The 24,256-nt window shown below is 39.6% G+C and overlaps 1 protein-coding gene across 7 annotated transcripts in view; it reads right to left on the bottom strand.

The window, feature by feature from the left end:
- Positions 1–24,256, bottom strand: part of LOC106175070 (uncharacterized) — a 62,398-nt gene that overhangs the window by 9,887 nt on the left and 28,255 nt on the right. For 5 of the 7 annotated variants that reach the window (XM_087015156.1, XM_087015152.1, XM_013556885.3 and 2 more), the window contains exons 2-9: positions 22,676–22,895; positions 20,521–20,661; positions 13,161–13,413; positions 9,196–11,432; positions 6,437–8,558; positions 4,121–4,233; positions 1,579–1,702; positions 308–433 (exon numbers count right to left, since the gene is read on the bottom strand). In XM_087015156.1, coding sequence (XP_086871282.1) covers positions 308–433; positions 1,579–1,702; positions 4,121–4,233; positions 6,437–8,558; positions 9,196–11,432; positions 13,161–13,413; positions 20,521–20,661; positions 22,676–22,895 — 5,336 coding nt within the window. The remainder of the gene's footprint in view (positions 1–307; positions 434–1,578; positions 1,703–4,120; positions 4,234–6,436; positions 8,559–9,195; positions 11,433–13,160; positions 13,414–20,520; positions 20,662–22,675; positions 22,896–24,256) is intronic. The other 2 variants (XM_013556887.3, XM_087015153.1) reach the window with 2 other exon arrangements.

Below are 24,256 nucleotides of genomic sequence, written 5' to 3'. Positions count from 1 at the left end.
ACTCAATATTTCATCACCACCAAAACGACACTTAAGGTTAAATCGACACATCGATTTGGCTTCGGCTTACAGCCAATACAGACTATTCCCTGGTTCATCCAACAATTGCAACATTGCGCAATATACAAGTCTTAGCATACATGCACATTTCACCCAAATTAAAGGTTGCCCTTACTGTTGTAACCAAACCACATCCGATCTCTCGCACTGTGCAGTTTGTTACATTCTCATTATCAGCTTGTTTTAGAGGGGCTTTGTTTGCAGCTTTGACAAACACGCGTTCCCCTTTCTGAAGATATTTCATTACCTTCTTGTAATTCTCCATGTAGCTGATGGGCGACACCGCCGGGGTAAATTTTGGCAACGTAAGCGCCAACTTCGTTAGTCCCAGGGATGAATTTACCACCAACGATCTTCAAGCCAACACTGTTACCTAAAAAATCCATGAAATCCCGTTATTAAGTTGACCAAGGCAAAAAGTTCAATAATAGGAATATCAAATAAGGGAAAAAGGTCTAATTTAAAGCCAAGTAATAGAACTAACTTCAAAATATAGTTAGGAAAATGTAATCTCTCATTTCTATTAAAATATCTATGCCATGATTTATTCGCTTCTCTAGCCCAGGGCTCGTTGAACATCGTGACTTGTACCGACAGGGTTTATTTACTGATATTTCAAAGCCTGTAAATGATCCAAAATCTTTAAGACCGGAAAATCAAATCAAACGCTTACGTATAACATATTTAAAGCATTATTATGCAAAGCATTTCTATAAGGGGATAGAGGTGTTGATGGCTGTGCAATGTGCATAATCAATAAAAAAAGCACTACATATATAATAAGCAAAAATATGTTTACACGCCAAATCCTCATCATTAAGGTTCCGCCCTATACACTGTATCTACGTCTACATGGCACGCACTTCAACACGCTCTCCACGCCTCGGAAACATTTTCTTTCATGTCCTCAAATAACCAGGCCCGGTTCTTTATCGACCAGCCTTCAGTTTGCTGCTTTCTTTTGTTATTTGATAATCATAATAGATTTCGATGTAAGAATGCTTGATAAATGATGCGAAGGAATTCCTCAAAAAGTATACAGTACTGTCTCAACTGGTTGAAAAATTAGATCAGTAGTGCCTAACACGTGTTTTTTGTCATTTATCAAAAAATATATATAAACTGATATTATAGTAATTGCCTAAATATTTCCCAAACAGACATTCTGATTTAAAACCAACAAATATAGTTTTAAAAACATTCCATCACAAAAAGAGAAATGCACTGGTGTAAATCAAAATACGAAGAGAATCGGAATGAAATATCAAAATGTTAGATTTTCTTCATAAAATGACTACATTGACGTAAGTTCAGTAAGTTTTAATATAGAGTGTAATACAAATGGCACGACTTTTAAATGATATAAAGGATCAAACAGTAAGGCTAATAAAGCAAAGAAAAAAATTGTACAATTACTCAAGCTCTGATAAAAAAAACTAATAACAACAATAAATTACTGTATAGAGACAATAATAGAGTAAAACGTAAAAAAATGTGAAACATTATCACGTGACTTGCCGGGGTTCTTCTTGTCCAAGGAAAACCAGTGCAACCCACCTCTGTAAGAACGGTCTTTGGGGTCACGGGTTAGGAGGATGCGCTTAGTAGGGAACGGGTATCTCTTCTCCTCCAGAGGAGGAGGCTGAAAAATTACAAGAAATAAACTCAGTGGCAATCGCCTTTACCATGTATGCAGACAAGAATTGTTTCATTTTATCTCAATGGCGTGCTGGAATATTTTTCTGTGATTTGTTGTTTTGCGTGATAACAAGCACGTGTGCAAGGTTAAGGTTATGAAAATCAGAACACCATTACAGATTGATTTTCTTTTTTTCTCTTTTTTTCTTTTTTTCTTTCTTTTCTTTTTGAGATGTTGAGAGAACAAGTATGAAGATATAAAATCTACCGAATCACCCCTGATGACACATGGCGCACGTGGATAAAAGATGGTAGAAGAACCCGTGCAAATATTCTGTAAGACAGGTCGAGTAAAGTGCCCTTGTAATTTAAATTGTTAGGACCTTAACTTGGTTGTGGGACTGACCCATTTCCACTTTTCACAGCGACCAAAACCACATCGTGTTCAGAATAACAAACCCAGAAGCAATTTCATTAATGTAGCTTTTGCCAAATCTGTTTCTTTCAATAAGTCAAATGCTTTTTATTTGAATAACGACGAACCATTTTCTGTATCTACCATGAGATCGTCGAGGAAGAATAACAAGGCATATATACACATTAAGGGATACCGGTCATGCAGTGCTTATGCTTCTAAAGAAATTAAAGGCAACAGAGCATAATTAACATTGATGAGGCCCCCAAGTTGATCTACATGCATCACACAAAATGGGTATGTTTTCCAAGCAAAAGCCTATTGTACATCCAACGCATCGTTCTTATACGGCTGGACGTGGAACAGCAGCCCATGGATCACCATTAAGCATGCTAACTCAATAATATTAGTTTGCTCTGCAGGCATCATTGATTGAATTAGCGGCTGGCTGATCGACCTCCATAAATGATTGTCGACAGCCAACTGGGACTTGCGGAGAAACGGCTGATACATGCACATTTTATGGAAATGTGGCGTAAGTTTACAGTGAGATGGACGGGCAGATATTGTTGAATAATAATATTTAGGAATAAATAAAAAAATCCTGTACTGTTAAAACCCTGTAAGGAAATATCGGCTTGGATGTGGTATATATTATGTCTTTTGTTTAATATTTAGCGTGTACTGGACGTGTTACAAGAGAAAAAGGAGCCTGTAAACAGTTTACAAGAATCCTCATATATGCCAGATCCAGCGCCTTTTAAAGGATTCATAGCAATCTTCGCCATAAAGTGCTAACACTTTGGTATTCCGGACATTCCCCCAAGTCTCGAATGCCAAAGATTATCCCTAACTGAGCCCAAATTGTATTTAACATGCGTACGGCTTCTTTAGTTCAATAATTTAATGTTTTCTGGCCTTACCCGAAGCACACCAGGTGGCTTCCAATAAACCCCCAAGTAAAGCAAAGCTTATTAATATTAACGACGTCCAATTATTCTCAATTATTATTCTTGAGTCACGATTTCCCTGAGGTTGACTCGCGAGGTGAGTCAACGTTGTCACTCTAATTTGCATTGTCGTCTGCTGAGGCGTTCTGAAATAGGCCTGCGACTGTCGCCATCTTACTTCGGCATCACATCAAGAACCAGAATCTGAGCAGGCCATTGCATTGGCAACATAAAACTGCATTTCGATAATTAATGGAACAAGATACAAACTGGGTCACCAAAATGGTGGATTTTTTCTTAAGAAAAGTCTGTCAAGGTTCCGTTTAATGTAAACCAGATAATGAATACTCCTCTCGCTATCATTGGATTGATCGCTGTGTATTCAGTGCACGCTCTTCTCATCGCATCAAATAAATGTTATTGGAAGCATGGAATTGATAGATGAGGGTACCGGAGTTCAAGCAGACTCCCCTTTTTCAATTTCCTTACTATTGTATTTCCCGGAATTGTTAACATACATTTTGTCTCACGTGTAATTCTGCCACACTATCGCGGTTATGGACACGTGTCTTCTTGCACGCCAAGATCGACTTTATTCATGATCAGTGCGATATTGCTTGGCGATATTTCTCTAAGAACGAAGGAAACCTCCAGAGTATATTTTGATGTTTTTCACGGAAATATTAAATTAAAATGTACTTAAACAGCTGGTCTTAATGGAATCGTCTGGAATATGGTCAATTACATCTGTCGTGAGATGGACAGTGATGTACAGGTTGACGGATGGGAAATAAGATCAGTTTTAAATTCTTGATTTTAAGACGTGGAATTTCTATAAAATGGTTTAAGAGGCTGACGCAAAGATTTTTCATAATTCTTTAAATAGTTAATGTTACAAGCTGCAAATATTAAAGGTGGGTTCTGCTTCTTTACATTTGACCGAGATAAACGATAATTCCGGATACACGCTATTCCAAAACATACATATTTCAGCCTCTTTATAATACCTTAATATAATTTTATTATATATTAATATTATTTCAAAGTGTTAACCTACGTGTTTTTTCCTGTCCATCTGTTTGAGTATGGTAATACCGCCCTCGGTGAGGTGTTCCATCAGCCGTTCATTGGGGTCTCCCAAACTGTCCGTGCTGTCGTATCTATGCATAGCTAAAACAACGAAAAAATGAATTAAACACATTTTAATAAGTAAATGAGATAGATAAAAATAAATGTTACTAAAAATCATGTGCGTTTTCTCTCTGCAATTCTTGTTTTTATAACTTGTTAAACTTGGGCGGATGTGGCATTTCAGGAACATAAATTTATCCCTTTCATAGCATTAAGTATATCAACATCTCTTAATACAAATAGGCTTCCACGATAAAAGCAATAGATAAAAAAATAAGAAGGAGAAAGAAAAAAAAGAAAGGAAAAAGATACAGGTGTTTATTGAAAGTCAATATCTATGTCAAGGAGAATACTTACAGTATGTCATTTTTTTTTTACTTTTTACACTAGTACGACATATATGATCGTGTGATTCACACAACGTCAGATCAATATCAGCCCAAAATAGGCATGCACGCTTTCCTCAATTTGCAGGTTAGTAATCCCAGAAGTAATTAAATCTCAATATGCTTAGATCGTTGCATGAGGTTGGGAGAGATCTTTTCAGGGCATAAATTGTACTAGTTATGTCACTCCAGCGTAAAGGATGTGTCCACGTAGGTATGGCGTCGGGGGAGGTTTTCTTGTCAAAATGAATTGATTCTTATTGCCAACTGATACCTTTTCACGCTATGGCGCTGCCTACCGCAGCCAGGTAGTTCTTGGACCAAGGTGGATAAAATGTTTTTGAATACATATTTCTTCAAACCATACAAAGGCTATCAGACCGTACGTACTAAATAAAATACAGGTTGTTACAGGCCTGTTATTAACCGGCAGTTTCACATTTCTCCCTAATCATTGACCCAACTTAAAACTTGGCACAGAACCTAGTTCACATTTTATTTAAGCAGTCACAAAAGGAACCCTTCGAACACCACTGCCCACGGACCTGAGTAAGATGTAATAAGTGTGCTGTGATACATGGAGTGATACGGTACAGACTGAAGCTACTACCCCAGGAAAAGTTTGCCAGAGATTCTTAAAACATACGACAACAAACCTATGCGTCGTCTTCTCGAGAGTTATTAACACTACAAATGGGCTTTTTGATGTCAGAATCCTTTTATGGTCTTCCCGATTTTTGAATTCAGATATTCAACATCTAAGGAACACACAGAAAGATTAATGTGCATAGCTACGAAAAAAAATCGAAAAAATGATTGCCGTCAATTTCCAACTTGTCGATTTCCAAGTTTAAATTTCCTGAGAAACGCTTTGATGTTATTTTCTCAATGACAGCCATCCGTGCGCATCGCAAACAGAAAATCGAAACAAAACAGTTGCAGCATAAAATCGTTAAGCAAGACAACAAGGCTGTTTAAATAAATATCATGTTAAAATACAGTAGACTTGATGCCACACACGATTGAAAATAATGCCGTCATTAATCATTTAAAATAATGACAAAGGCGGTAATCAAACTGTCCAATTAACGTATCAAACTAACGAAAGCAGGCACTGGGTCCACAATCATATTAACATCATTGATTGCAAAACGCGGCAAATAAATGTATATCTTTTAAGTAATTAGTACAGACTTCAAAATATCGATCAACTGTTTATGAAAGAAGCCATCAACAGCCTAATGATCACGTGTTATTCAGGGTTCAGTAAGTAAGGTTACTCATCCGTCGTGCCGCCATGTACGATGCAGGCCTTACATTAAACTGTCGTTTGACGAACCATGATGGCAGTTAATAAAGGCAGCAAATCGCTGTACATTAACTGACCCTGCATAATACATGGGGAAGTCTTACCACCGGTGAAGACATGGGTGATTGAATACCACTGTCCCTGTGGATCGGATAGTCGATAAATTTATTCCGGTGGGATTTGCCATCATGGCTGATCGACGGGACTATAGAGCGGTTAGAAATTAAGGGAACGCATTTTATCTACATGGTAGTTGTAATTAGAATGCGCAAGTAGTGGCGTTATTCTGATCTACTCCTCAATACATGTAGCATGATGTTTTATTATTTATTTATTTACATGGATGGTGTTTTTCTATTGTTAATGGGGATTTTGATGGAATAATACTCTGACACTTGGAATAACCAAAAACAAGAGATATTAAAAGACAGTGAAAGGCTTAGAAGAGAAAAAAAAACTTTGTAGTAAACTGCGAGAATCCATTTAACGTTTTATACACGTAATAATAACAAATCATATTTGCTTGAAAAAATGTAACATTACTCACCATCAAACAAATTGAAACTTTGATCAAACTCTTCAGAAAGTGGCCTGCTCCCAATGCCATGCAGAATTCGCCTTGATTTCCGGGTGACGTCATCCAGCAACGGCATGGGGGGCGGGGACTCGCTGTGGGGACTGGTCTCCCCCTCCGTGGGTGGGTTCGAAAAATCGGAATATCCGTCGTAAAAGGTAGATAAGTCTACGGTGGACCTCTGTGGCCACTCGGCCAGTGTATGAGAGCTGGACATCCCCGAGTCCTTGCTGGAGGAGAAGAGAGAGGGCTGCGACTGCGCGAGCTTTGTGTACTGTTGTTGCTGCTGTTTGTATGGTGAGGAGGAAAGAGAGGCCTTTTCTTCGCCGTGAAGAGTTTTGTGGGCTAAGTACTCCGACGAGCTATAGTTCTCGATACGAGAGGCTGTCAGAGACATTGATTTTCTTCCCACAAATATGTCCTCGAAGTCGGAAGATTGACGTTCATCGAGTCCATGTCCCTGTGGCAACGTCGATCGTTTGTCTTCCAAAGGTTTTATAATTCCGATGGGTATGTTCTCTCTAGTCCTGTAGCCAACCGAATCGTGGCTTTGCGAACGCTTAAAGTCTGTTGCCTGAGAGATCTCCATCGAGGAATTTGACTCGGCAATCTTTCTCAATTCCCCTTGCAACATGGCATTTTCTTCGATTTGCCGTTTCCTTTTTTCTATTTCCAACTGCAGATGCTGCTTCTTTTCTTCCCGATATCTCTTTTCAATCTCATCATTTGGGTGATGAGGAAGACGTTGTTTTGCCTGGAGGTCTGACGCGCTCACACTTAGTCTACCGTATTTGGCCTCGGGGCTAACATATGCTTTAAAATCGTGCACGTGTTTACTTAAGTTAGGGGAAGAAGTGCTATTATCTAAACCGCCAACTTCATTAGTACATGATCGTCTCGCGTGTTGTGTCTTAGCATCTGTACCGCCAGGAAGTGCGTCTACATCAGGTGGCATGGTGCCTAGAGATTTGGCTATGCGTTCGGCTTCAAGTCGAGCTTGAAAATCGCTCTCTATATCATTATCTTCTTTAATTGGTGAAAATTGGGCCACCATACTTTCAGCTGTCTGTTTCTTGTGACGGGCCCGTCTTGGTGATGCCTGAGGCGACATGCGCAGTTGCACAGGAACAGGTGTCAACTTCCGCTGCGCACTAGACGCGGTAGCAGTGGTAGCGACCAGCCTGTCTTCCCCACTGGAATCACTAGCGATGCTTACCGAGTCTACAGAATCTCCCCCGTCTCGTTCACCCCTATCCCTTTCCGTTGACCGATCTCTGCTGCTTTTTAGCCTCCTGTCTGTGTCTCGTCTCATAAGCTGTAATTTTTCATTAAGCTCCACACGTTGCTTATCCTCCAGTGATCTGATCTCATCCAGCTGTTTCTCCAGGGCACGAATCTCTTCCATTTCGTCGTAATATTTCCTCCTCGTGGCTACGACTAATTTCAACTCCTCTTTTAGCTGCTGTTTTAACGTTTTAATTTCCGTGGGAATTCTGTACCCATAGACATTGATGTCTTCATCATCGACATCACCTTGGTCGGTCGACAGCTCGACACTAGCACGGTGACCGTTTTGATTTTTTGACACACCTCCTTGTCTGGCTGCTGTATCAGTTTGCCTTTTCAACTCACTGCTCCCTCTGCGTTCTGCAGTTTTAGATCCCTGAGTATCTTTTACTGCTGGCGTTCTCTTACCGGCGTCCACAGCGTCCTTTGTCCTATGCTCCGGTAGTGTTCGTTTTGGGGTGTCAAACATCTGTGCCCTTTTAGCCACAAGGACACCTTTCTCCTTGGGGGCAGCACTGCCTTCGGTTTTTTCAAAACTATTCACTTTCATTGTTCGGCTTGGTGATTCATGGACAGTCCCGTTTTTATACATGCCACGGCTTGGAGTAGTGTCTGCCACTGTGAGGCCTCCAGGCGGAGTATTGTTAGAAACGACAGGCAATTCTCCAGAATGCTTCCTCGCCAGTAAATGAGCCGGTTTTGGAGGAGGAACGGGCTTTGGTTGCTGCTGCTCACTGCCAGGCACCGAAGGCAGTCTCCGCCTGCCCTGCTTTCTGGCCGTCCCCGCCTCGTCCATATTACTTTCACCCTGTGAAGAAAAATAACCAATGAGCTGAGATCATCGGCGGTGTATTATCGACCATTTGCTGAGAGAACAATTCTCCCCGGGACTTCAATTACCATGGTAATGATACAGTGTGTTTTAATAAAATATAAAGCTAATTCACGCCTGATAGTACCAGCGGTTTATCTGGCATTTGAGCTGCGTTCAGACCACAGCACACCGCCGCCGCGTGCTGCTTTAGAATGTGGACTTTTCTCCTCGTAAAGACTTAATTGATTTTATATACTCCATAATATGGATCGATCATTTTAAATCATGGGCATATAGCCAGTACACAACGGGGGTCAGGTTAGTCGTATTGGGAAACTGCACATATTTCTACTAGTTAAACTGTAGGTTATGTACACGTGGTCCCTGAATTCGATTATTGGTTTTTCTCCCAGCTTTGGTGAATACCTTCTAAAACCTTTTAAGGTTCTAATCATAAAGTTGAGAGCCAAATGGGAAATGAAGGTATTAGATTAATATCGGCGTTGATGCCTGCTCAAATCCCAGCCGGATAGTGATCGTATTAAAGGTACCCCGTAAATATCAAGGCGTCAGCACCATGATTGGCTGGTAGTTACTCTAGATCTAAGAGTAATCTGTAAAACATATTTACCTTCAAGTTCATCCACTCGTCATCGGAAATGGAATCGGATGTGTATTGTGTCAGCTTCTCGACGGCTTGGCGCAGCTCTTCTTCTTTGGGTAGATACGAAGGTGACCGGGGCACGGGCGGAGACGTGGCGTATTCGGGGGTGGGGACCGGGCTAGGATACCAGTACGTCTCCTCATCGTATTCCGTAGACGTATAGCCAGGGCTGTACGGTCTTCCCTCGTCTTTGTACTCCCCTCCTCTTACAGTGTCGCTCCCTTGACGCTGTTCGCGTGGGGTTCGCGGCGAGTCTAAAACCTTGTAATGTGGAGACACGTTACTGTCTCCGTCCTCGTATCCCTTGGATGGCAGCTCTAAAATCAGCGGAGTGGGTCGCCCCTTACTGTTCTTGTCTCGCGCCGGAGACCCTGTTCCTGTGCTGGCGGATGTATTTCCGGTTATGAAATCCGACTTCGTCCTTTCATTTTTCACAGAACTGGCCACTAGCGCTTGCAATTGTTTAGAGCTGGGCGGTACGGTAACATCCTGTGCTCTACATTCCTTCTCTTTTGAATTAATTTTAGCTTCTGACCTTTGCGTAGGGTTGTATTGATCAGCATGTCCTTTTAATCGATCATCGCGCGCGTCTCGGGCGTGCTCATTTGTTTGTGTTATAGAGTCGTCACTGAAACTGTCTCCCTGAAACACAGTGGCTTTCACAGTCTCGGATATCACATGCTTAACGGCTTCCGATGTGGCGGGGTAATTTGCATTCGGATCCCCATCTAGTTTTGAAGGAGATTTTGAGTCTTTGAGCCTGCGTTCATCCTTTGTCTTAGGGTCAATGTCATCCCAGCTGTCGATACTGTCAAAGCTGTCTATATACTCGATTAGCCTTTTGGGAGCTGACCCATTGAAACCTAGCGTGCTGATATCGTCGAATCTCTGAGAACGCTTCAGAGACCCGGTCGATGAGTAAACGTCCTCGTCTTCCCATTCCTCTGACTCGTATGACGTGATCATTCCAGGAATCAGCTGTGCTTGCTGAGCTTTCTTCTCCTGCTCTTGTTGAGCCAGCATCTCTCTCTGAGCTTCCTCCTCGATGGAAGGGGAGACATCGATTATTGGAGATAGATCGGTCACCGGGGACCAATCATTGCTCGGAGGCCTTGCTTTCTGTCTCTGGGTACCTTGGTAATCAATTTCTTTCTCTGTTGGATCGTCAATATCGTGCCCGCCTTCATCAATCTCTTCTAAGAAAATGGGTGAGACGGGGGAAGGCGATGATTCTGGTGAACCGTCTGCATATTCCTTACTACCGTCTGGTCCGACTTTTAATAAATGTGTCGGAGACGCCGTTAGGCTGGTCAAATTGTAGGTATCACTGGCTATCGTGGCCGCGAATGTTGCAAGGTCTATGCCCCGTGAATAATCCAGATCGGAATCTTCAAAACTCCCCTCTTTGCGTCTCGGTTTAACCGGCGGAAAGGAGTCATTTTCTTTGAATGTTTTCGTCCTGCGGTTTCCCGTAGTGGGTAAGACCACATTGGAATTTAAATCACCTTCAAGTAAAACTTGGGGCGATCCATTAGGCTCCGTCATATTTTCAAACCCGTCATGCGGTGGTGATATGTCTATCAGAGCTATAGGGAAAACATCCTCGTGCGGGGATAACGGAGGCGAGAGCTTGCGGAGTAAAGGGGAGCGAGGGGGGCTGTCTCGGTAGCTCCCGGGGGAGCCGAATGACGGTGAGAGACTCCGGGGACTGGTGGAACTATCGGTCGACATAGACCGCTCCCCCGCGGAGTGAGAGCGGTGGAGTATTCTATCATCCAGACTCGGCAGTGCTGTCGGCGCACCAGGTCTGTGGAGACGAAATTCGTGTGAGTGATGGTGTGAGGAATACGCCGCCGCTGTTACTGCTGCTGCTGCTGAGCGTTTCTCCAGTTCTAGAAGATCCTTCTGGCGGCGGCGCTCCACTCCTATGTCGGCAGGTGCTATGTGCTTTGCCTGCTTCACCGGAACCTTTGTGGAAGGGTCAGGCTCCGGGCGCTTCTTGTCTGACGGCTGTAGCCTACGAATTTCTTTAGGAGGAGATGCTCGAGGCTTTTCCTGCTTGTTATCGAACGACAGGGAAGATGGTCGCGTGTGCGAAAAAGAAAATTGATTAGTGGAGTTGGAGTGGGAGTCTGGCGTTTCGTAAGGCACTTGGTTGTTGCACTTTAGCTGCTTCTCCTTTCCCTCAACATCGTGAACTCGACCTGTAAGAAAAAATACAATAATTTATACATTTATTTATTTATTCATTTATTTATTTTAAGAGTTTAAGATTAAAAATATTGTTTTCTAAAATAGGGTTATAATTCGACTTTGTATAATATGAGAGCGGATCCATTTAAGACCATATTTAGAAAGAAAATTTCAATTTTCGTCAAATACGCGATGTTTACCAAAATAGAATCCCCGGATGCAAATCTACGTCATATATTGTCGTCTATGACCTGGAGTATTTTCATCAAAATCAAACCGACAAAAACGTATTTATTCAACTCCCCCACGCGCGACTGCACCTACTACGACGATGCTTTGAATTGCATTGATCGTAATAGAACACTTAGGGAAAAAAGGGTGGAAAGGAAATGTGTGTATTCCAATTTATTTTTATGCGTTCCTTCTGAGAGGTTCTTGGGCACAAGTAAAACATGACTCTTATTACAAGGCGATAAATCTATTGCTTTTGCTTTACTTTGCGAGGGCGCTCCTGTGTCCGGTTTCCTAGAAATGCGTCAAAGTCTACGGTTCCTTTGAACCTGTCAATTACTTTCAGCTCAAATAGCTCTAATTCCCAACCACTGGATATGACGGCCGCATAATTCATTCACGCCTCAATCGTCTAGGAGGCTATATCTCTTTATTAGACATTAAAGGCAACGGATGTCTGTATGGCTAATGGTCGAGGAAACGCAGTTCCCTATATTGTATATCAATTAATATAAATTGCTGCTTTAAAAGAAATCCGGCCAAAGGCTTTTTAAAAATAATTTGAAGTGTAGTAAAGAACATCAAATAACTACATGTCCCAAATCCGACGGGCTCTCAGCCCTTTTGGTGCTACGTGGGGGAAGGGTTGGTGTAAACGTAGTACCAAGAGACATGGGTCCGAGTACAATTCAATAATATATATGGGTCATTACTGATAAGTTGATTACCAACAGTATTACCTCCAAAGGATCCAAAATGCTTTCCGCCGCCTAGGCCTAGCTTATTGTTAATATTGTGATTATTCAAATATTTTTGCTTCTGTTTTCTAGTAGTTCCCAGACATGTGTCTCAGATTTACGTTTATTGAATCATCTGTCTGCTGTCCAACCTGTTATTGTTATTGTTATTGTTATTGTTTTATCATTAGCAACAAAATGGATATGCAGTTAGTTATACCGCTGATCTGATTGTAGAATATTCCCTGTATACTGTTGCTATTCCCACAGCAAAGAGAAGCCGGGTTGGGTAATTACCACTCAGATTATTCACCCACGAAAAACACAACAATAAATGATTTTGTGGTTATAAGGCTTATACTTTAATGTAGAAATTTAACTGATGGATGAGTCGTTTTATTAGTTGCCTTGATAACGGAGAACTGCATTACCGACAGTAAGCAAATTCTGACCCATTTTAGAAATGCTTTATTTGCACTGTTTTAAATGCTAATATGGCTTAATCTCTTGTGGTAAGATTATGCAATGTAGCATTAAGGATAGATTTACAAACGGCAAAATTAAATGAATCAATAATTAACATACATTGAAATGAGTATTTAAGTTAAAATGCTCATATGTTATTTTGTGCATAATGTCATTATATTCCGTACATAAAGGCATTTCTTATTCTATCCAGGGTTTACAAACATCTGCTACGCGTATTTGGTGCAAAGCACGCCTTTCCGGTAGAAAATACCAAAGTCTCCCTGTTGTTCGGGTGCTACTTACCGGATTTAAAGGAGTCCCCCTCTATGCTACTGAGACTGCTTAGGCTCCGGCTTGATTCTCGTATTGTGGACAAGGGCCGTCCATTTTGGATCGCCTCTGATTCATCTATGTCCGTAGGGAGCGACCCCTGGCGAGTTAATGGCTTCCTCTCTCGCTTCTCCTTCTCTTCTTGCTTGTGTTCGTATTCCTTAAGGTTCTCGTATTGCGTTAAGGAAGAGCTGCGTTCTAATGGCGGTCTTTTCCTGTGTGACGCCTGCGTAATGGAGGAAAAAGGCATGTACTATACACAGATATAATTCGTTGAATCGCACTGACAGAATTGCGCCCTGATGGCGTTTGCTTTACGCCAAAGTCCAAGTGGAATAAAAAAAGCGTAGGTTATGTTAACTAAGATTGAACTTTGTGTATCTATCGCTATGAACTCTCGGGTAATTGGTATCTGCAATTTGTTTTATCTCAGAACGGTAATAACATCTCTGATTAGACCGCTGTATGGCTGTGCAAATCGGAATTCCTAGAAGATAATAGCACCAACTAAATATTAACAGCCTTCCAAACGTGTATAAACCCGTTTTGCAATGTCAGGATTTTTCAGCCACAATTTTATTAAAACCTTATTTGGGGAATAGTATTCTCGTTATACGAAATGTTTCTAAAAATTCCCAAAAGGCTTATTTTTTTATCGTTGAAATTAGTTTCTTATACGGCGTCGCAGTTAACATGACAATTTTGTTATGTTAGTTATGACAGTTATGTAAGCAAACATTCACAAGCACGCTGACATAAATTCGCGAACATGCTCAAAACAGGCACTCAAATAAGAACACACTTTCAGCCCTCTTGTTTACAGCACACTTGTTTGTGCATAAATAACACGTGTTTGTATCCTACGCGTGATCATCTTTCTACATTGCCCAACGTCGACATAATAGAACGTTCTACCATCTTCTAGTATTTTGTGGTTACGCGTGACTTCAGGAAAAAGAAGAAAAAACAAGTGCTGCTGTTGTTTTACATTTTCTTTGCGAGTTTCTGTGAGTAAGGTTGTGTAATCGATCATACTCTTGACATGTACACGTGAGCCAATCTTTTGACGCATTTCCCTTGAATATTACAGCACAAACACAACTCTCTGTACTTTCTGTGTTCTCTTTGTACTCACATCTATGAATAGGAACGCGAACGCCCGGACTTGAACAATGTGAGTCACGTACGAGTGTTTTCCCTGTGTGGCTTTGCACAGTCTTATTTCGCCATTTCATTTATGTGCAGCAATATATAAATGTTTCTGTGTACAGGGTTAATAACGTAATGTAGTAATTGCTATGCGTTAAGAGTATACTTTTTCAAGTGTAAAGAAGGGATACACGCTTGAGAAAGTGGTTTCAAACCACGCGCACTATACTCTGGGAACCAATGTATACTAGGTACTGCACTAAACTATAGAATATACCATACACTGGGCACCATACTCCAGGTATCAAACTACGGGTATCATATTCCTGGCATTATACCGTAGGTACTTCACTATGAAACTAAACCCTAGGGACTTTGCTCTACGTATCAAACTGCGGGTACGAGATTCTGAGAATCATACTCTAAGTACCTTTCTACTGATGCCATACCATAAGAACCATGTTCTACATATTAAACTCTGAATACTATATATTTTATCCCGGCAGGTGCCATATCCTTACCGTGGGTACAAATCTTTAGGTACAATGTCCTGGGAATTATTTCCAGGGACCATTACTTTGATACCATACTCCGGGTACCAAACAGATATCATAATCAAGGTCATGTTATGGGTACCTTACTCTACATACTGCACTCTTCGTGTCATAATCTGGTAACCATAATCTAGATACAATAAGTGGAAGTACACAGTCATGTATTTGTGTCATCCAGGGACACAGGTGCAGTTGAGTCATGGGATCTAAATATAGATGTCCGCTTTTGCACAAATTGGCTTGATCATGCCGAAAAGCAAATTGCGTATTAGAAAAATGGATTATTAAAGTGGATTTTGCATTTAACCTGGCTATTACGGTATTTGACAAAACTACCTCTAATTTAGTATCTTATTATGTGTCTTATTATGGCTTACCTACGTTAATATGGCACCATCACGCTTCTACGAAAGGAATATCTTTAATTCTAGGACAGTATTGACTTCAGGTTTTCTACGCAGGGAAACCTGCTGTCTGTTAGACAATCGTGGGGATTTCTTTTTGCATAGAAAAGTTACGGTATAATACTAGCATATCGACCTGAATGCTTGGAGTATAGCACCACTATTTATTAGTCACATAAGCGTGCCTGAAAAGGTAGCATAGACAACCGATAGTCTGTGTTACTCTCTCTCTCTCTCTCTGTGTGTGTGTGTGTGTGTGTGTGTGTGCGCGCGCGCGTGTTTGCGTGGCTGATGGTTCGTGTAACAGAGAGTCCATCTTTTATCAGAGCCATACAGGTTTAGGTTAGTTTTACGTCAAAACCTAGGACGGTGTTTACCTGTACAAATCGATAGCAACCAAATCCTGTATCACGAAAGAATCTTTCGTACAGGGTAATGTTCACGCGAATGAGCGCTTAAAGCGGGCACTAAGCTATCTGTCAATATCATACGTACCACCCATACGCCTGCATTATCCATATGAAACAGAACCCCATCACTTTGTACACGTGTCTTTTGGGAAATCTACTATTGCACAAATGGTGATTTGAAGTTAACGTTTGTCTTAATCTGCGTCTGGATTTGGGCTTTAATACGAGTTATGTTCGTCAGTGGAATGAACACGCATTTACTGCCGATCACGTAGAGACTATGTTTTTGTTAACGAGGTTTCCCCCATTGGCTGATGACGATAGTTTTACCTAAAAAGCTCCTTTGTTAAAATGATGCAGTTATCAATACTTGAAAGATATGTCAATAGCAATATGTAGGGAACTCAGCAGAACTGTGGTATAAAATACGACATAACCTTTTCATTGTGTCTTGTGCTGTTATCAGACACATTTGATTTATGGAATAAAAAATAACCTTTTTATGTGTCCTTAATAGACGTAGTGGCACTGTGACCAAAGGTTTGGTCAACGGAAACAACTGATTCTTCTTGCAAAACCACGTGGAAATGAAATGATAATAATGAGGCATCAAAATGTTCCTGAAACTATATATTCGTATGGCTCTGGGAGTATTACTGACAGGTGCGTGGAGGGAAATAATTAATTCTTGGCACTATCGAATGACGTTTATGACATACGCGTATCCAGCTTTTTTGTTTTTCTTTCTGCAATAATGTTAAATGAAGAAGACATGTTACTTCACCACCATGACAGTGAAATGCAGGCTGAATACATTCAGACAAGAAAACTCATTCAACCTGTTACTCAGAAACGCAGAATAAGAACAGCCAATTCTAAGGTCAACGGCCTTAAAATCGACCCTAACCATTGCTATTAGCAGTCCGTTCAATGAAGGTAATTTCTACAGTAGATATCCATTAGCTCTGTTTAATTAGATGGGAAGCGTTTAATTGTTGGTACCATTGACCGCTACCTTTTAATACAGAGTTCACCTATTTAGCATTCACGCAGAACTCCTCGATCTTAATGACTCAGATTTCACTGCTCATTAAGTACTTGAGGCCATTTCTGTCTAATTCTAACTAAACGCATTGCGTGGGTATCTAATGGTTTGAACACTTTGAGGTTTATGTTCCTGTTTGGAGTGTTGTTTATGTTTTTTTTACCAAAATACGCGACCTTCATGTAAACTTATCATTCTTTACCTACGCAATCACAGTAAATGTGGACGTGAAAGCCATATCAAAGGCAATTAATGCGTTATAATTAGCCAGGCGGTCAAATATCAATCCCGTGCCACGTTCATAACGTCCAAGTAAACAGACATTAGCAGGAAACCACGCGCGGTAACATTGTGTCAACAAGATTTGACTGCGTAAATATGTGTCCATTAAAACATAATGAACGTGTACACTTTCCGACGACAAGAAGCGGTGCAATTGATTGATGACAAGGGCATCACAACATTCTTTCCTTCAAGGTAGATGCGACACTAAGGTCTTGAACGCTAAAATTGGCCTATGTACCTTCCATTTCTTCGTAGAACTTTAAGCCCAATAATACTGCAGACTGACCAAATTAATTTATCTACATTATTCACATTAATTTTACTAGTTTCCATGCCATCGTGTGTATATATACAAACAGGACGTTGCAACGTATACTTATGTTGTGCACAAAGACAAATTAAGTTATAAACTGTTAGGTATAAACTTGTGCAAGGGGCCAAATCACGAACTGAAAGTACGTTGAATACATGGGTGAGTTTCTGATATTTTGTTTCTTTTTTACTTTAAGAAGTTAAAAAAGTAACCTCAAAATAACATGAGAACAGATATTAAATACATTTCTTGACCTTTTCGCCCTAAATATAGACACGAATTATTGCCAATTGTATTGAATTATTGTGCGTTATGAGTACACCAAATGTATACAAACATCATGTTATTGGACACGTCGGTACCTGAGTCATACGTCTTAAGGTGTTGAAAAGCCAACATATTTAGTTACTTCTTGCACATATTATGATGAGAAAAATCTAATTCTATTTTCAAATGGCTTAATCAAACATGCTCGCCCATCATAAAATGACCAAACTGCCAGCAACGTTATTTGTAAGTACATGTACATCTGTTGGATGATATATTCATTTCCAAATAACAACTTATATATCTGCAGTGACGGATGATTCCATTTATCAGAGACACTGCAGCAATCAACTGTGAAGTGCTGACGTTAATTATCACAGAGCAGCCCCTGGGCGTTCTGACAATTGGCTCTGCGGCACCTACACCACCAATTAATAACATGAAAGGGCTGTCCGCGTGCACAACCTCACTTCCAAGAAAAACGAGACGTATAAACATGAGTTTTCCATTCCGGCTAATTACAAACTTTTACCACTGTTTCGTTGTGAGGTATCCGCTGGGAGAAAGGACGTGTTAGATTTCAACATCAAACAAATTGTTGATGGTTTATCAACACAGCTGACGCTACAACGAGAGTTTGTACTACAAAGTTTTTTAAATATCACCATTGGTGTACTGTCGTGTTTTGCTTTGTAATTGTCTAAGGGTAGATCGCACAGTATCTATCTCCGGTGTATGTGAACGATATTGATGTTCTTGTTGTAGAATTACTCCTATTTTGTTTCACAAATTAAACATCAAAACAAATCCGGGACGCGGTATTGTTACCGCGGCGCTATACAGTAAAGCTGTGTTCAGAATAGAGGTTATTGTACTCGCAGAATGTCAGTGGGGATTCTGGCTAAGGCGCAGTCAATGTAATCAGTTTAATTGTCAGGCACCCCCTCAAAACTTAAAAGTACTCTGGAAAAGTTGGGAAAACTTTGGGGTTCACGATGTTGTTCATGTGTCAGACAATTAAACCGATTGTATTGACTGACCCTTAGCGAGAGTCCCCGCTGAGAAAGATCGACCCTGCTAGTACGATAACTTATATTCTAAACACAGCCTTAAGTCCCGATTAAAGCCAACTGGCCAATTTCGGTGCCGTGGTGCTGTGGAAAGTAAAACATACTTCCTGCATTTAATGTTCAGGAATTACTAGGGTATATCCATCGACAATAGTATGTAAACATTGCACGGAGAGCTAACCAAGATGTGGAAGGTGGCGCTGACGTATGAGAAGACCACACAATGCAACACAACAGCTACAATGGATTAGTACCTTTTGTGCATGCATGCATGAAGAATTGGCTATGGGGGAATGAATGTGAACATGGTCATATCAACTCTGTGTAATTGACAGTCTAGGCAGAAATTACACTTCACTCTTTATTCTAAAAACTATTTCTGTTCTAGTGTTACTGTAAACTGTGTTGATCTCTAATCTTATTATGTACCGGTACATCTAAATGTAATTGATTTTTGTATGTTCAAATAAAAGTGCCAAACTGCCATGTCGTTAATTCCTCTCGTTTTTGATCTAGATCTCACGCATCTCCCCGTTTTTGTCGCCACATTAGAAAACACTAGGCACAGAATTGCTACACAAGCACCACATTTCGCTGTCGACAGATAATTCATCTTGTAATGCTTCCATCATCATATTCTGTGACGCAGGGCCATTTTATAAAGTGGAATCGGAACTTATGGACGATATCCGAGATATATAAAGATCGCAGTAATGTGTTTCTGATTATTTTAAATGACGGATCAGATACTGTAAGTTATTTTGGACAAACATCCAACAGTGTTCTCTGACGCACAGTGTTGCTATATCTGAAACCTCAATAATAAAGGCTACGGTCCTGTAGCCCACGTTTGTTGAAAACAATTTATTCTAAATGTGGTAAATTGTTAGTTTTGATATCTGAAAGCAAACAACTTAGTTGTATAGCCCCGATTCGTTGTGTCAGAGCATGATTTGAGATAATAAAAAGATGAAATTCTGCAACAAACATATGGAAAGATGCGGAACCATGAGACCCACACATTGTCTACTAAACATTCAGCAATATTTTATCGACCCTCGAGCGTTATTGGTAAGCGTCTTGAAAATAAAATTTAGCAGTGAGTACTCGTTTTTTCAATATTTGCCATGTTCGGGATCATTGACTTTTTAACCTTTAAGGAACTTTACCAAGCAAATCAGCTGCGGTTTGCCTTTATTATGTTGACAGAACTGGGCAATCATAGATAGTGCAAATGTTGAAACCCACAAACCCTCGATACATGTATCTAACCCATTATTGACGTGGAACCGTTATTATGGGGCAAAGTGTTATATCTTATGATTGAAAGCCTCCAAGGGTCAAATAAGGACATTTCTTGTATGGATTCAAAAATGTGCCTTTTTATGCATTTTCGATCTTGACGACTTTTCTACATGAGCGGAAACTTAGCCGGAGCTAATAGCTGTAATGGGCATATTTACCGCTACTGCCCCCACCCCTTTTACTAGACATCGTGACACTCAACAGAGGGCGCTTCAGTAAAATGTAACATCTGGGGCAATGTTACTGGAGACATGCACACCTACTTCTCTTTTGAGCTGGACCTATCATTTTATAATCATTTAATAATTAATCTTGTTTCATGGACTTTTTTCTTCTTTTAAATAAGACAAGATAAATACTATTCTTTTGACAAATCCTATAGTTGGCCACATGTAATGTATGAAACTAAATATATGTTCGGGATGTTTGGGAAAGGTAAGCAATTCTTGAATAAAATACATAAAACAAATGATACCACAGTCAAACACTTAAAGTTTAGTTTATTTTAAATACTGGCGGAAGCACTCTTACCTTTGCATGGAGTTCAGCTGTATTGAGTAGCCGCTGGACTTGTTGGAGTTGTTTACCTGACTCGTAACCATGGTACCATAGTCCCGTGCTTAACACCAGGCGGCGTCTTCTTTGGCACATGTTACATACCCACTCCTTTAACTGGAAAATAATGATAATAATAATAATGAGTTCTTTATGACCTCGATCTACACTTAGCTCACTGATATGAAAAATAATGAGATACGGTTCCAATCCTAAATCGTATCACCTAAAATTAGGTTAATTTATATATATATATACATTTGTATATATAACTTTGTCATGATGACGTTTTATTTATATCCTTCTCTGTGTCAATTGTAACGTAGCTTCTTGTCAAATCTAAAGGTTGTTTTGCAATACTCAGATATGTATATCATTCATATGATACAGCATAACATGCGCCCGATGGAAAAAGAAAGATTTAGCGTATACAAACGTTAACATGTGTGTAAATACTGGATATTTACACTGACTATAAACAGGTTAGTAGTATAAATATGTGTATGTTTGATGTATGAAAAACGACCTACTGGAACCGCCTGTAGTCGAAATAATTTCCCTTCTACAAGCGGGAATAAATATCTTAATGTATTAATCTACCCACACTAGGTTTTTTAAAACGGCAAGTGGCGCGTTAGTATAGGCATACACGATCTGCCTCAAAATGACCTTTCCAATATTTCAAATACTGTGACAAGATAAGCTTAGTAAGTTATCTGCACACTCAAAGACTATAATTTGATAGGAGTATGGCGGGTTAATATAACGTAAGTTAATGAAAAAAAAAAACTCTGATGATTTACTGACCAGAGGAGACATTTATCTGGACATCTACTGGTAGATCAATAGCGGGTCTATATTATAGGCAGTCAAATAGGGTACCACGTGTTATATAGACACATGTTGTACTGGCATTGGCGTGCTGCTATGATTCCTCCACTGTTAATTTGTACATTTATGCCACTGCCTCTTTCCTTAAAAAAATACCGCATACACACACACACACACACACAGAGAGAGAGAGAGAGAGAGAGAGAGAGAGAGAGAGAGAAAGAGATACACAACAGGATCATTTTTCCATATACTCTAAAACACCTGAGTGATCTACCTGAATAGACACACTCACAATGCAAATCTGTATTGAATGTGATCATTTCATTTCGATAATGTCTCCTCTCACATTTCCCCATTAGCTTATTGCATTGTAAATATATGGTACCGACATTGCCCCCTTGAAGAACAACAATTTGAGCACTATCACGTATAGCGCTCAGATGCTACTTTCACAGGGGATATGCAGTTATTATCAATCTACTATAAACAGCTCGAAGATCAAAGAAAAATCATTCAGTCATCACAAATATTAGACAAAGTAAGTCAATAGTTTCGTCCCCAATGTGCATTCCCAACCCGCAATGTGAATTATAAGATTTAGGGTATAGGACATTGGATGTGAGGTCCGCTCTCTGATTACAGACAAAAACATTTTCATGATTTGATAATTTTTTAGAAAATAATTTTACAAATGTATTACAGGAAAAAAACATCGTCTCATTTACAAAGAAAATATTGCTACTGAAAACTGATAAGGTTACGCAAGCAGGGAGTTGAATCTATTAGTTCTTTACTAGACCGATATACTTTTTCAGGATTGGGTGTTTAAATGTAAAACAACACGTCATATGGTTTTCAGTGATGCTTTATGGCGTTAAAAACAGTGTCTTTAATCAATTTTCTTAATTAAACTGGCAATATGGTATATCTCATTCACTTAATAACCTGAAAGTTTAAATGGAGTTGAAATGTGTTGTTAATAAGCGACGTAACGAAACAAACTAATTTGCTCGTGATTACGAAAACATTCCACAGTGCGAAAATATACCATAAATTAAAGGCACACAGCAACTGCTCATCTTTCAATTAAGTTTAGTAGTCGCAAGTTAACATTAATACATCTACATGCACATTAGTATTAAGAAATTGCAGGTTTCTAAATTAGATAAATACGTAAATGCACTGGGCAATAATACACGAGTGACTTTCGCACATAAAACACCTTAAAATAACAGTGCCATAACCAACTCAGATATTGATTATAAAAGCAAGAAAAATTAACCAAAAATACACTCACATTAGTGGTAAGTGACGTATCAAACGAACCGCACTTCTCACATATAAACCTTGCACAGTCTTTGCATACGTTCTGTCCAAACCGAATTCTATCCGGTCCTTCCGTCAACTCGGTCTTGTGGCAGATGGGACACAACTGGGCACCTTTCTTCTCTGTCTCAGCCAGTGACGCCCGCCGCACTACCTTTGCTGCGTACGATGAGTATTCTTCCTCGAGTTGTCTGGAATGTAGAAGTAAAAGGACCATTGCATTGTGTATAATATAAATGAATTATTGGATGGAATATATAAGTCAGGTTCCTCTTTAAGTCGGCTTTTTGATTAAATTAAGTTAATCGTATTTTTGGATCAAGACGATCTGGCCGTTTCGCAAGTGTTGTATACCAGTTATTACACATGTGGTCCTGAACACACTGATTATTACGTGATCATTTCTAATGTAGTCTTCATCAAACGAGAAAAATTACTGATAATAGTTCAAATTTACATCTATTATGAGGAATCATTTGCTTCCCCCACACCTCATCTTGTTAGTTAAGGTACCTAAATTTATCGATTTATCTCCAGGCTATTTATACTCTAAAATTCAAAACACACATAACAAACATGTCATTTAAGTGTTTGTGCAAAATACATCGATTTTTCGTCCTGACAAAACCAAAACAAATCAAATTGTTTCATAACTTCTGTTCTAAAGAACATGTAAAGAGACCGCAAATGGGGTAATGGGATGAAGGCAATCACTACAATCAAGTCAAATGATTGTTATCAAGAGCAATTATAGATATTAAAATGGGAAAAAAAACAAACTTGTTTTGTGTTGCCTTTTCTAAATCATCTCTTGGAATAAAGCACACTGAAATAAAACGACACCAAATATGCTATCAAAGCACACCTAAAACCAATCGTTTTCTTATAATTAAAGCATCGCCTATCCAATGAAGGTCTCCCAAATCTAATAATTTTATGAAATCAGTGAAATACGTAATTGGATCCTACGCTTCGGCGGAATGAACTTCGGTCCGGTCTAATAAATCTTAATTTCAACAGCAAAGAAACATGAATCGCAACATCAAATACCAGGCGTTCATTAGATGATTTGTATAACTTGGTTTTATTGGCTTTCTATCAGAGGCTTGATGTGTGCGCCCAAGTGAATGAGATTCGTGGTCATATAATTAACACATATCAAGGTAGCGTGCAAATAATAAACACACATTTTCTCAACACAAGTAGTGAATTCATTTATGAAGAGTGATAATAGTATCGATTTTCCCGGAGTTTCAGGCGGTGCCCGCTTGTAAGCCTTGAGAGACTTTAAGCAATGGCAAACGACTTTTACGCACCACGATTTGTGCCTTGTTTTGTGATTGATAACAGTTATGTGATTTAAATTACGTCATGCTAAAATACAATTTCAGTTTGCAAGTTGTAAAAAAAGCATAACATTTTGAAATTATGCACGGAAGCGTATATATTAATGGCAAAAGAATGGAAAGATGCGATAGTCTGCAAAACGTTTTGGGTGAAATAATTTTAAATGAAGTAATGGATGAATGAATAAGGCTGAATTGATGAAATC

The sequence above is a fragment of the Lingula anatina genome, chromosome 6 (genome assembly GCF_051362555.1).
Source record: "Lingula anatina isolate TDL-2025a chromosome 6, LinAna3.0, whole genome shotgun sequence".
Taxonomy (NCBI): domain Eukaryota; kingdom Metazoa; phylum Brachiopoda; class Lingulata; order Lingulida; family Lingulidae; genus Lingula; species Lingula anatina.
Note: the sequence above shows the minus strand (reverse complement) of the source record. Positions and strands in the feature narration are given on the sequence as shown.